At 39.9% G+C, this 13,838-nt stretch overlaps 1 protein-coding gene across 1 annotated transcript in view; it reads right to left on the bottom strand.

The window, feature by feature from the left end:
* The window catches only part of SYNE2 (spectrin repeat containing nuclear envelope protein 2), a 186,120-nt gene that overhangs the window by 92,198 nt on the left and 80,084 nt on the right, over window positions 1-13,838 (bottom strand). Inside the window, exons 58-64 of the mRNA XM_075712036.1 lie at window positions 13,177-13,314; window positions 11,925-12,110; window positions 10,322-10,444; window positions 8,129-8,311; window positions 4,097-4,222; window positions 1,498-1,692; window positions 702-776 (exon numbers count right to left, since the gene is read on the bottom strand). Coding sequence (XP_075568151.1) covers window positions 702-776; window positions 1,498-1,692; window positions 4,097-4,222; window positions 8,129-8,311; window positions 10,322-10,444; window positions 11,925-12,110; window positions 13,177-13,314 — 1,026 coding nt within the window. The remainder of the gene's footprint in view (window positions 1-701; window positions 777-1,497; window positions 1,693-4,096; window positions 4,223-8,128; window positions 8,312-10,321; window positions 10,445-11,924; window positions 12,111-13,176; window positions 13,315-13,838) is intronic.

The raw sequence follows: 13,838 nt of genomic DNA, 5'->3' as shown, positions 1-13,838 counted from the left end.
GCAAGTGGGTAGATAGGCTACAAGCTCACCAGCACTTCTGCAGATTCCTGATTTCATTCGAATACATCTCGTTTAGTCCCTAGGGTGCAGGAAAGTGTGCAGAAAGTTTCATGGATTTTTTTTTCCTTTTTCCAAAAGCTATTAACTTTATCGTGAAACTTTACTCCCAGATTTGATCCTCTGCAGTTCACCTGGGCATTCAGACTTCCCAAATTCAGAGCAACCTGTTGAGCAGTGTCTCCCAGTTTCTCCCATTCTCCCAGAAATCTCTCCTATCTTTAACTTCATTCCCAATAGTCTGATCATGCCCTTTTTTCTTAAGCTCAAAGATACAAATAATTTTGTTTGTTTCTTTTAAGTTTTAGCACTTCAGAGGCTGTCTAATTCTGTCTGAACCCCACCCCCACAAATAAACATTAGGCCCATATTTTGCCACTAATACTTCCGTAAAGGGGGTATTACTGTATAAGCAATCCCACCAAAAGCAGGATCACACATCACAGAATGAGGTGCTGGGCAATACTGATATTGTAATATTGGTAGGCTGGCTCAAGTGCAATTTCTTAGTATCCTGGGGTGATAAGAGATACTTCAATTTGTTCTAAAGTATTTTGGATTTACACATTTTTCATAATCTGTCCTGTACCAAATCTTGTATCTTACATATACAGCTGTATATTTAAGATATATACTAAACTCACCTTGCTGTGGAAAGAAGACTCTTCTGATTCTTCATCTAAGGAAGGCAGAAGATACATCATTCCTCTTTTTTTCAACTACAAAAATATACACAAAGAGACAGCCCAATTATTCATGACGAACAGTAAAAGTCTCGTCTCTTCTGCCTGTAAACTAAAAGAAAGTACCATTTGGGGTCCACTTTTGGAGAAGCACTGAACATCTGCCACCCTACACTAAAGTAATTGAAAGCTGCAGGTACTAAGCACCTCTGAAAACTAGGACTTTTCTCTATGCTGTAATGTTTCAATATCACAGCTATAATTGGAACAAATTTCATTTTGTTCCATGTAAACAATTTACTGAAAATCCCAGAACAACAGATTATCAACAAAACTACACATCAAGCATTTTGCTGTTGATTGCTTGATGCAAACTTCATGTTGGATCTGCTCATGCTAAAAAATAACCAGAGGTACACCTCTCTCCTGCCTTCTCCTAGACATGCATCATACTCAGTCATAGAATCCTTTGGGTTGGAAGGGACCTTGAGAGATCATCGAGCCCAACCCCCCTGCAGTAAGCAGGGTTTGACCTTGTGAACTTGGCATTATTAGCACCATGCTCTAACCAACTGAGCTAACCCGGCTGGTCAGTCCTTCTGGGACTATTCAGAAGCACAAAGGGGAGGAGAAGTTGTATTGATTCACAGCTGCAGGGGCGCTCCTCTCTCACATGCCACTCCTCCTGGAGGAAGAAGGGTTATTTACCTTCCCTCTGGCTCTTGAGTAAGTGATCACAAAGTGGTGCTCCACTTACCTGCTGATCAGAAACATCAGTCTCAATCAAGCCACTTTGTGCTAATACAGAGGCTGTGGGTTCATCTCCTGATTCAGGCACTTCTTGCTGTAAGCGCTGGTGAAGTTCAGACATTGAATTCTTTGTCCTGGTAAGGATATCTTCCTTTCTTTGGCACAGCTTTATGATTTCTTCTTTTACAGCTTCCATTTCTCCCTAAGGAGCAACAACATCTGTAAGCATCCATTTTTCTTACTTAACCAAACAGTAGAGTAACAGATGATACCAGTGATGCATCTTACTGGGACTGGGGCTATTTCCCCTTTTTCCTTTTTCAGGGCATTGGGACAGTTCCCCATTGTCACTGCAGGAGATGTCCAGATACGTGCAAAACAGCAGCAACAGGTTCAGCTCAGGACAGCACTTGCTGTCTGTAACGCAGAAGTTGGTAGTCTAGAAGGAAATGTGAAAGGCTGGATAACCAATTCTAACTAGGTCCTGCATAGCCACGGGAATATGAGTTTCCTTCAGGACAGAGGGAATGCAGCTTGGTTACATTACTCTGTGTGTCAGAGCAGGTGATGTTACTTCCAACTACCTTCTCTGGAAACCTGACACAAAACCCTTGGGATAGCCTTGATGAGGGCAAAGACAGAAATAAAGGTACCTCAGGACTGAGTCTTCTTTGCTGAAGCTGGCCTAAAAGAAGGAAACAAACCATTCGGTGGGTTTTAGTGACATGGCTAGGGCCAAAACTATCCCATGTCTTTGATATTGGGAGCAATGGTCCCCAACAAAGTACAAGGCAAATATTTAATGTTCTGCAGGGATTAAACAATAATCCAAGTAACTCTGCACTAACAAAGGGGGAAATAAATCTGTCTTGGTCTCCTTCCTGGCCATGACTATTGTTCTAGCTGGTGTTTTGCCCTTAGAGCTTTCTGCTAGGGCCTTTCCTTACCATCCACTCTCCAGGTGAGCAAAGAAAGCACAACAAATAACAGAGTAAGACAGGGCAAGGAATAACATGCCCTACTTCCTCCATTACTGAAAGTGCTAATGCTCTTTGAAGCATTGTTGCTTGCTCAGAAAACTGAAATGTGGCTAAATATCCCATTGCACACTGGGCTCCATCCATCAGAGCCAGCTTTGACGCTAGGCTTGAAATAAGAACAGCACTGATTCCACACCATGCTCTATCATGGTGAGAAGAATGCTATACAAGTAATAATCTGTGACAGATGAAAGCAGTAAGACTGCTGGTTCTGTCTCAACTACAGCTTCTTCTGTTAATAACATTAGTGTGGCTGCACAACGGGGAAGGTGGAAGCAGGAACCCCAGCAAATTTTCAAAGGACACGGGAACTGCTCAGACAAGGATGTTTTTTCCTTTTGTACACTCAAAAACATGAAGTAAAATCTTCCAAAGGTAGAGGCAAGAAAAGTCATTGGAATGAAGAAACAGCCATCCATGATAATTTGGCATATTTTTATAAATGTCCACTAAGAACAGTATTTCTGTTTGTTCCACTGCAGGAGGAGCCTTTACAGCATACATTTACCAGCTACTGTTTTGCAAACTTAACTAGCCAAAAAACCTCCTCAGAAACCAAATCTTTATTAACATCACTTCTTCACCTGAAGCCCCTCAGTAAGATGGGCAATTCCATTGCCCACTGCTATTCATGAAATGCTACAATTCTTAAACAGGTTTTCTTCTAAAATGAGAGCTATTAAACAGAAAGCCCTACACTCAAAGACAAAAACAAGTAAGAATCAGGAAATGAGTCATGCTTAGTACTAGCATCAACCCTCCAACATCCAACCACCTGAAAGCAGAGCAGCTATGTACTTAGGAGCCTACCGAGTGATTATAGTTATTAGGCAAGTACAGTGTATGTGTATTAACTTTATTGTGACTGACTGCAAAAAGCTGAGCATTTCAGAGGCACTTTATAAATAGTTATTACACTTAATTAGTCATTTCCTGACTTCTGCAGTGCTGTCCTTAAAACACATCTTATTTTTGCATTAAATAATCAATTCATCCATTACAGAAAGCCGCCCACTGCAGGGAGAAAAGCAACACATGTTTATCAGTTGATGAAAACACAGTGTGATAGTGAGGACGAGGAAAGGAGTCTAAAGAACCTAACCCTAACCAGAACCACCAACAGTACCACTGCATGGTCAGTGATCAGAAATGGACTCAGTTCTCTCCTCATGCACTATCCCAAGCTGCTACCTCAGCAACATTAGCAGGATGCTGAGCACAGGCAAGCTATCAGTGCTGCATATTGTTTCACCAAAACAGCTGTCACCTGTCATGAAAACAGCACTTTACATTTTCCTTAGAAGTTGATATAGGTACAAATGGCACATCAAAGTCAATAAGGAAGTCTATGATGAAAGATATACCCAACTTGCAAACTAATATTAATTGTAATATCTCTTGATATATGTCAACTTATGTATGCATAGTCACACCATGGCATTCAATTGCCTGCTTGACTGTGGTGGGGAAGGGAAGCACACTGCTATTTCTCACTGCTCTGCACCATCATGATTAATGTTAGTCAGGACAAGTAACAGACATGAGAGAGGAAACAATGAAACCCACCTCTGGACAATGAGTCTTCTGAGCCAGCAGTTGGTCTTCATGTGATATTTCAACCAGGTTGTTCTTTAAGAATTGTTTCAACTTTTCAATTTCTTGCTCACATTCTTCTATTTTCTTCACAGCTTCCTGTGAAATAGTAATTCTCATAAATAATGTTGAATTAACTAGTACAGAAACAAACTAGTCAGTAATGCAACAAACTTTTACTGAAGAGTACTGAAGCCTCCTTTGCATCTGTAGTCACATGTAAAAGAAACTGTGTTTGTTCTGCTAACTTTGCACAACCTTATCCTCACGAAGTTTATTATTCACTTGCTAAAGACAAACAAACTGCTCTACCCGTAAGTTGAAGTATGGTGGGGTATTCTGCCTAGGAGCACATCTTTGCTTACTCCAGAGTAGGTAGAGCTATGAATTTGGCTATAAAATGCAAATGGAGCATATTTAATCGCATTCATTACAATTTAGAACAGGTTAAAAAAAAAAAAAAAAAGAGACATTACAGGATTTCATATTAAGTTAGAAAGCCTACCTGTTTTTTATTGTGCTCAGGTCTTTACTGCCAGCTTGTTCTGCACTGACCAAAAATGAACTGTGCTGTACACCAGGCAGACACTGCAGCTCAGAGGATAAGCCAACCACAGTACCTGACAATTTGAATACTTCCTATAAAAATGATAAGTATTTCCACTTTGTGTGAGCTTTCCCTTCTTACATGACTTATAGGAAAACATATTATGTTATAAACAGCCACATTCACTTTTAGTATTTTGACATTGACAGCAAAATCTCATCAACCCCCATGCTTTACTGTTCATGCAGAAATCAGCAGTCTCCCCACACACATTCTTCATGTTTGTCAGCCACAGCCTGTCACAGTGTTGCAGGTAATTAAGAAACAGTTATATCTACAAATCAGAATATTTTGTGAAAACATTTAATTTGCTGAACATTTGGTGGCTGTCTTTTCCGACCTGTGGGCTGAGAACCAAAGCGTGTCTGAGAGTATTCCTCAGGTGTCTGCAAAAGGTAAGGAAGACAATGCAGCCTATTGTCAACAGGCTTGAACTTACTCTGCTGACAGCAGCCCCGGAACAGCCTGACAGTTGAAAAATCTCTCTGCAAAGTGTGCACAGACTCTGCCTCAGAGCAAAGAGTCTCTCCTGCTGTGAACAGTAACAGTGCCATTTCTTCAGTCACTTTCTCACAGTAGCACTCCCTTCTCAATAAAACACAAACTAACAAGTTCTAAATGTTTTGGGTTTGGTTGGGTTGTTTTTTTTTTTTCCACTTACGGGTTTTAAAAGGAAGAAAAACCTATTTTCCCCACTTAAAAAAAAAAAAGCCAAATTGGAGAGGAAGATATTTAATTGTGGACTATAATCTTAATGCCATAGCTAAAGAATCAGAGGAGGAAAAAGAAAGTAGATCTTCTGCTCAGTTTTGATGAGAAACTAAAAGTCCTTCTAAAAGAGAGATTCTCTTACCCATACCTTCACTTCCACATGAACAGACTGCTTAGTAATAAGTAAAATGTGTACTACTTCAAGTTTCCTTGACTAACTAAAGAATATGAATACTCTGTATAGAGTCTCCAATGTCTTCTCTCACAAGCCAGTATGTGAATATAGCCACTTGCCTGAAAATAACTCATCTAATTCCCCGCCTTCCACTGAGGGGCAAAAAATCTTACCCTTTTCCTAAGATAACATAAATTAAGCCATATGTGTGGGGCTGAGTCTCTTCCCAGAAGTGTTGCCTCTGAGTTATTTCCTGCTTAACATTTGCTCTTTACTTTCCATATTGTGGTAATACGAGAAGACCTACCCATGGAAAAGGCCCACCTGCCGCAGTGTATGTGCAGGCAGGTATTGTATTTGTTATGGAAGAGCTTACTAAAAATGAGCACAGTCAATCATCAAATATGCAAATACTGCCACTCTCTTGCACAGAAAACCAGTAGAAGCAGCTGTGGCTTCCAGTTCCTCTTCCTGATGACGTTATTTAGGTAGTGATAGGTGTGGTACTTGACAGGCCATAATAAAAAACAGGGCAACATTCAACACAGATCTAAGTCACCTAAAATCTTGCCCCAAAGCACTTAAACTACCTATTACCATTTTTTTTTCTGTTACACTTTTTCAGGTGTTACACTGCAACTTAATTATACAAATGTTACTAGTGCAATATCCTGTTGCATCACTGATAGCAAAATATGGGCAAATGCATCCAAACACTAAAATTTCAAAACTAATCCTCAGGAAAAAAATAACTACGAATATATTTGTACAAGAAGCTTGCCTCCCATTGGCTTTCCTCTCTATCAGGATACTTAGTACCTTTCTAATGCAGCACTCAAAATGCCATCCTTTACTAGCTTTATCTTTTGTTACGTCTTAGCTGGTGCTAGACTTGTATTGTAGTACGGCTGCTTTCAACCCATTCAACAGGACTGGAAAATCTTTTTGGCACAGTTTGATATCCTAGCTGCGAAGAACTGCAATTTTTCCAATCTGTTTTCTCACAAAGAAATTTCACTCAGCTAGATTGTTGGATGCCTGTAAGAAAAAGGCAAATGCTGAGTAAAAAAAGGTTACAGCTGTTTCAAAAAGGACAAAAATCTAAACCTTGACCCAATGCTCCACATAAACCAGTTAGAAGTCTCATGATAACACTTTATAATTGCAAAGCACCCTGTTTCTGATGGGTTTAAAGTGTTTTGAAAATTCTTGAGTATTTGATCTGAATCTGTGGTACATTTTATCACATCCATTTTTCAGATATAAGAAACCGTATGGACTAAAAAAAAAAAATATCGTAGGGATCATATGGATCTCACATAGTCATTGCTTTTTTCTAAACTCCAAGCATACATTAGTCATGTAGCATGTTTGAGTTTTTCTCTTGGTGTGGCACTCTTGATTTCACAAACTGAAAATCAAAGATGGACATTCACATTTTAGCTGCCACTTGTGTCTGCCTGTCCTCCGACATGCCCAGTAAGAAGTTAGATGTTCTAAAGCATTCTGCTTTACTGTAACAGGTTTGGAAAACCAAATTAGCAAAGACACTGTATCATTTTTCTAGGTGCTGCTATCATCCTGCCAAGAAATGGATGGGTCATATGAGAATTTTCATCTCTCTGCTGACGTGGGAACATGCATAACTGATCTCCAGATCACCTCCAAGTATGTCTACCATGGGCAATGGAGCATGATGCAGATATCCCTGAATTAAAACCTTCCTGAGTTGGTACAACCACATCGCTCAGTGAAGTGCTGCAGAGATACTACTTCAGGTTTGGAGCCAGCACAGCTGTTTCATAACTCATACTGCCCATGAGTTAACGCTCATTGACCCTGCCGGCACTGCCTCCTCCTACAGCCGGGTGTCACACCGATGATATTATATCACTTCCGTTTCCAAACCTGGTCTGGCCAACAGCATCTCCAAGACCCCTTTCACACGTTCTCTTATGAAGACACATCCCTGCATGGGACCTTCTGAGGGCAGGAGCTGGCCTGCCTCAAAACAATGAATTAACCAAGCGACAGCTGTAGAAAATGGTCATTTTCCTGGCTCACTGATTTGGGAAGATCAACTTTAGTAAAAGACTTTCTGCTATTAATTGTCAGCAATTTCTATCTAATGGTTGTCAAAGAATTTCTGTGTTCAAGATACATTTAAGGACTTGAATGTTGCAGATGTGAGCACCTGCATGTAACACTGGACTTCAATCACCAGTTGTGCAAACCTGGGTCATAAGACACTTGGGCCTTCATTTCTTCTACAATATGCTAAAACACATGGTGTCGGTTGTGACTGAATTGGAAAACTGAATTAACTTCAAGACTATCCGGTGTGCCTTGTTGTAATATCAAATTACACATGAAAAAAACAGAACAAAAAAAATCCTCAAACCATTACATAGAAGAAAAAGTAGGTGTACTATATGCCTATAAAAACAGTATTGTCTAGTGATCAAAATTATTATAAAGGTGGTTTAGGTGACAGTTAAAAAAAAAAAATTACCTCCAGTAGGTCATTTTGTTCCTTAGTAATCTTTTCTAATTTCTTCAGTTCTCTCAAGAGTTGTCTGGCTCTTTGGAACACTGAGAAAGGCTGCATTTTCACCCCCGGTAGCTGAAGTGCTTCTTTGTAGGACTGAATATGAACAATGGTCTTCTGCATGGGACCAACATGGTCAAGTATAACCTATTAGGATACAGGATAGATGATGGATGTGATACTGAGTTGGAAAAACCAACACTGAAAATTTATACCACTGTCATGATGTGCAAAAGTTCTCTTTGGTGAGTTTCTCACTTGAGAAGGAAGAATATTTTAATCTTGGAACAAATAAGTGAAAATCCATGGTGAGGGTGTCTAAAACAAGAGGAAGATACAGCTTACATTTACAATTCTGCTTTTTCTGCATATACATACGTAAAGTTCACACAGTGACAAAAAAGGATCACATTCAGACTAGTTACTAAGTGTGTCATTTCAAAGTAGTGCATCTTTGGCAGTGAAGACAGTGATAAAACTGGTGCAAACTCCTTTATGTCATGCTAGCCAACTCTGGTTTTTCTTTTTTGTGCTGCAAACCAGCCATGAAATGTCCTATATTAAAGCTAGCCATTTTATGATGGTCCTATAAAACAGTCTTATCAATGATGAACAGGGATGGAAGCCAGGAGAAACCTCTGAAGATGGCTTTCCCATCAAAGACAGCATTTCCTATCACAACACCCCAAGTGGATGCACAGCATACAATCACCTTTATCAGTTTTGGATGAACAGAAATGTGCAGTTTTATACCATAATACATGTTTTATAGAAGACTCAGTGATCAATTTAGGAAAGACAGAATAGCAATACCAACTCACAAATTCTCAGTTCTCCTGAAAAAATATGAAAACCTGAGACCTCATTCAGGTGAGAACTTCAGAAGAAAAAAAATGTAAATACAAACCACCTCTGGGCCTTTTAATTACTAATATTTTTGTTAAATTCCCTCTCAAGAAGACTTCATTTTAAAAGGCCCCAACTGAAATAGAGATGCTTATTCTCTCATGCATAAACAGCCTGTATCAGGAATTTTTTGTTATTAGCATACTATCTAGGTTTCAATTTAAAATAAAAAAGTAGGTGAACGTTATTTTCCAGAAGAAATATTACTTTAGTTTTTCCATGTAATGTAGCCGTTACAGAATTTTTCTCTGGATAACAAAGCTATCAGAGGTATGATGGCATTTTTATCTCTCCCCTGAAACTGAACCCATGCTTTTTGCATTTCAGTCAGCTAACTATGAGGACTGCATGTGGTATAGAAGATAAGATACCATAATGTTTTGCTTTACTTCACTCAAGCAGAGAAAGGAAAACCATCTGGACAAGGCATCTTTGCAGTGAAGTCTGCATGACGAAATGGTTTTATGGTAAATCACTCCAGCCTGCTTTTCCAGAAACGGGCTAAATTTTGCCTCCATTTTTGGAAAAATAGGGCCTGATTTTCAGACTTTCAGATTACTTACTGTTTGATGCTAAGTAGAGCGATGCGCAGCAAGTGTCTCTGAAAGTCAGGCCATAAACTTTCCAAAAATGGAGGCACTCAAATACGGCAGGTATGTCTGACAACGTGCGCTTAAGTTACATACTCGAGTCCTCTATGGGTATGTTCTCAATAGTGCTTTTATTTCAAATGTTTTCATTCAAACCGTGACTGTGCTTCTTGAAGGGATCTCCCAACAGTCACACTTTTTTACACTGAGGTTTACATTGCGCAGTTGTATTGGAGCATGCAAACTGGATTCCTTTCAAATGAAACTAAAGCAGAAGATACTCTCCAGAAGAGCCTCTGAAGACACAGCCACTAATGGATGCCCATTCTACAGAATCAGTCCGAAGTAAGCGTCCAGGATACATACAATACAGGTATCACATCCTCTGCACCAATGGTTTTTCCCTACCAATGTGCTCCTCTTGGATTGCACTACTTGCTACTGTAGAAACATGTAGCTGAAATCATGACTGAAACAATATTTTCAATCTTTGACCCAAGAATTAGGATTTGTGTGATACTAACATTTCAAAGTCATATACTAAAAACTTGGTCATGGTAGTTTGCAGTCACAAAACAGCCTTATGCTTGTCAAAGCATATTTATGCTAACTTATGCATAAATATATAGGGGAAAAAGCCTATATAGCAGTTTTCACGGACCTGTCCATGTTTAAGTTGGTCTTTAGGAGAAAATTCTAACAGATCTTCTGATGACAGGATCGTCTTCATTTTGGCAATTTCCTTCTCAAACACTTTCACATGAGATTCAATGGCATCCAATTCCTAGATTTTGGGAACAAGAGAATTTGTAGGTAGTACGAATACCAAAGACAGCTTACATTTCTGCCTTTCACTTAAATTTAAAAAGAAATACTGAAAAACAACTGCAGCGTAAGCAGGATATGTCAATGGATGCTACCAGTCAAAAGGTTAGTTACTATAAATTATGTATCATCATAACTTATGGAGGAATTAAGTATCTAAGATCACCTGGTCTGTTTTAAACGCTGAACAGAATTGAAATATCCTGGAAAAGTCACATTATAAATTACCAGTAGTGGCAAGACACTCTTCCAGTGGTCACAGTTATCAGCATAGGAAACTGGTCTAATTACACTGTTGCAGCTTCCTATATGAAGAGTCTTACATCAGATGGAAAACAGATCCACATACAATACAGCTGCTTGTGAACTCTCATGGAGACAGTCACAGAATAATTTAGGTTGGAAGGGACCTTGGCAGGTCTCCAGTGCCCATCAGAGCAGGTCATTTGGGGCCTAATCCTGGTGAGATTTGGGTATCTCCTGTGATGGGGATTTTACCCCTGCTTTGGACCCTTCTAGTGTTTGACCAATCTCACTGCAAAACAAATCCTTCCTAATACGTAGACGGAATTTCCTTTGTTATTTGGGTCTGTTACTGCTGATCTTTTCTCTGCACACCCCATGAAGAGTCTGTCTCTGTCTTGTTTATAGTCTCCCACTATGTAGCAGTAGACAGCAGTCACACCCATGCCCGAGCTGTCTCTTCTCCAGACTGAAGTGACCCAGGTTTCCCAGCCTTTCCTCCTACATCCTGTGCTACAGCCCCCCGGCCACCTTGGTGGCCTTCCTGGACTCGCTCCAGGTACATTTATGTCTTTGTTGTATTGGGAAACCTAAAACTGAGCACAGCACCCACATATGATCTCACAGGTGCCAAAAAAGAAAGATTGCTCCCATGGACCTCCTGGCTACATTCTTGCTCAGGCAGCCCAGGATGCTGTTGGCCTTCTTGTTGCAAGCCCATGCTGCTGTGTCATGATCAGCTTGTTGTCCACTAAGATCACCCGCCCATTTGGCAAAGCTGCTTTCCAGCTGGTTGCCCCCAGCCTATATTGGTATTTGGACATGTTCCCTTCTGGGTGCAGGACTTTGCATTTGCCTCTGTTGAACTTCATGAGGTTTCTGTCAGCCCATTTCTCCAGCCTGTCCATTTGCCTCTGAATAGGAGCCCTACCCTCCAGCAAGATAAGCCCTTTTAATTTGGCAGTCAACAAGCCCTGCATTTCTCCTCCTGAACAAGGAGTTTCATCAATACTCCTGAACTTTATAGCTTTAATTAGACACCAAACACCTTCTGATGGTCTGTTGCCAAACAATTTCCTCACTTGGCACACCTACTAAAACCAGCATACCTTTTTTCTATGCAGGCAATATAAGCTGTATTTCACAACATACAATGAAGCTCTGATAAGAGGCACTTACAGATCACCCAGACTTACATCAGCCACATGCTGGATCTGTGGAAGAATCTCTGCTATCTCATGCTGTAAAGTTGCTACTTGATCACCTATTTCATTTAGCTGTTGCATTACACTGTCTGTTTCAAAGACTGGTGTTAACTCCTCCAGCTCCAAGTAAACACTGTGTAGAAGATTTTGCTTTTGCTCTGAGTCTTCCAAAGCCATCTGGAGACAAAGTAAGAGCTTAGTTTGATCCATCAATAATGAACAAGAAAGTTTCACAGAGGTTAGGACCAGAATGAATCAGTTTTAATTTCCTGTACGTCTTTGACCATTGCACATATTCCCAAAAGCTTAGTTCAGACTAAAACACTTCACTCCTAAGGGAACTGAACTACTGCATCCTGCAGGCAGAAAACTGAGGGACTGATGCCATGATTTTAAGGGAAACAATTAGTTAAAATAAGTCTACATGAGCATGACAAAAGGCATGAAGAGGAAGACTTCAAACTCAGAGAGAGATCCCACCCCAAAAAAAGAAAAGTATGAGATCCTGGAGAAGATTCCTCTCCAGCTCCTGTGCCATGGTCAGGCTGACCCCAAGTACATGAACACAACATGTCAGCTGGACACCTGAAAAGGGTTTTCTGCACACCAGCCTGCAGACAGCAGATGTAACAGAAAGCTCCAGAAAATATGTGGCCAGTTGTGCATGATGGGAATATTCTTCAACTTTCTCTCTTGGTCTAAGACAAAGAGGGGACATATAGAAAATGCGAATTTCAAATACAAAATTGCCAGAAATCCTCTTGGCACTTGTCTGGCCCTGATGTTCCCTGTAATATTACAAACATTTGATTCTTGAAATTACCAATCAGAATTACCTTCAAGATACAGTGAGAACTGCCTTCCAAATCACAATTCACTCCAAAGTTTCCATCTACACACAGACATCAAAATACCACTTTATCCTTTTTGGATCATATACACACAATACAGAAAGAACCATACATACTAAGGCAGTAAAAGCTGATCATAGCCACACAGTAGGCTAACAGAAGACAGTCACATATTTTTAGAAGATAGGTGTTCAGCACTTTCACAAGACAGATATGTCCAACACTGAAAAGTATCCATCTATATTTCATGAGTGTCAGCTATAACTATTTTTCACTTAAAGGATTTATTGAAAACGGTAAATTATTTATGTCAGTAAGACTTAAGAATGCAAAATTGTGTCTGTACAGAGCCACCAGTTCTAACAAGACCGTATATCTGCATTAACACTTACCTGAAGGTCATCAGTATGTTTGTGTAAGCTTTTTGCAGAGTCATTTTGAACATCTGCTCTTAGCAAGCAGTTGGTGTTTTCTATCCAAACTTTCACATTTTTCAGGAGTTCATCATATTCTTCCATCTTGTTGGCAGCCTAGGAAATGACAGGATTTTACAAAAAGGCACAAATGCATTTCTATTCACTGTGTAGGATAAACACATCTATGGACAAGATCAAAAGAAAATGGGATGCATTTTCATCAAGGTCAGTTAAATTAGTATGGTGAAATAAAGATCATAATTTTTCTGAAGCAGTTTCATGATTTCAGGCTATTTCCTCTAATCAAAGGTAATTTTGGTGCTTACGTGCTTACATTTCATGGGGACGTTGTTGCAATTTATATGGCAATGTTACTTTAATAGATAGCCCATTAGCAGAGTCATAGAGAACCACCTCATCACTCATCCAGGGACATGAATTCCCCATGCTAACCCCGGTCAACATGGTGCACAGCTGGTCCTTTGGGGTAGCAGCTGGATGTGATGTTTGCCACTCCAGACTGTTGGACTGATGATCTTAGAGATCCTTTCCAACCTTAGTGATTCCTAGTTTTTACTTTCATTAAAAAATGATCTAGCCACTAAGCCAGGAAACATGAAATTACTACTCTACCCTTA

This window comes from Pelecanus crispus, chromosome 6 (genome assembly GCF_030463565.1).
Source record: "Pelecanus crispus isolate bPelCri1 chromosome 6, bPelCri1.pri, whole genome shotgun sequence".
Lineage (NCBI taxonomy): Eukaryota > Metazoa > Chordata > Aves > Pelecaniformes > Pelecanidae > Pelecanus > Pelecanus crispus.
Note: the sequence above shows the minus strand (reverse complement) of the source record. Positions and strands in the feature narration are given on the sequence as shown.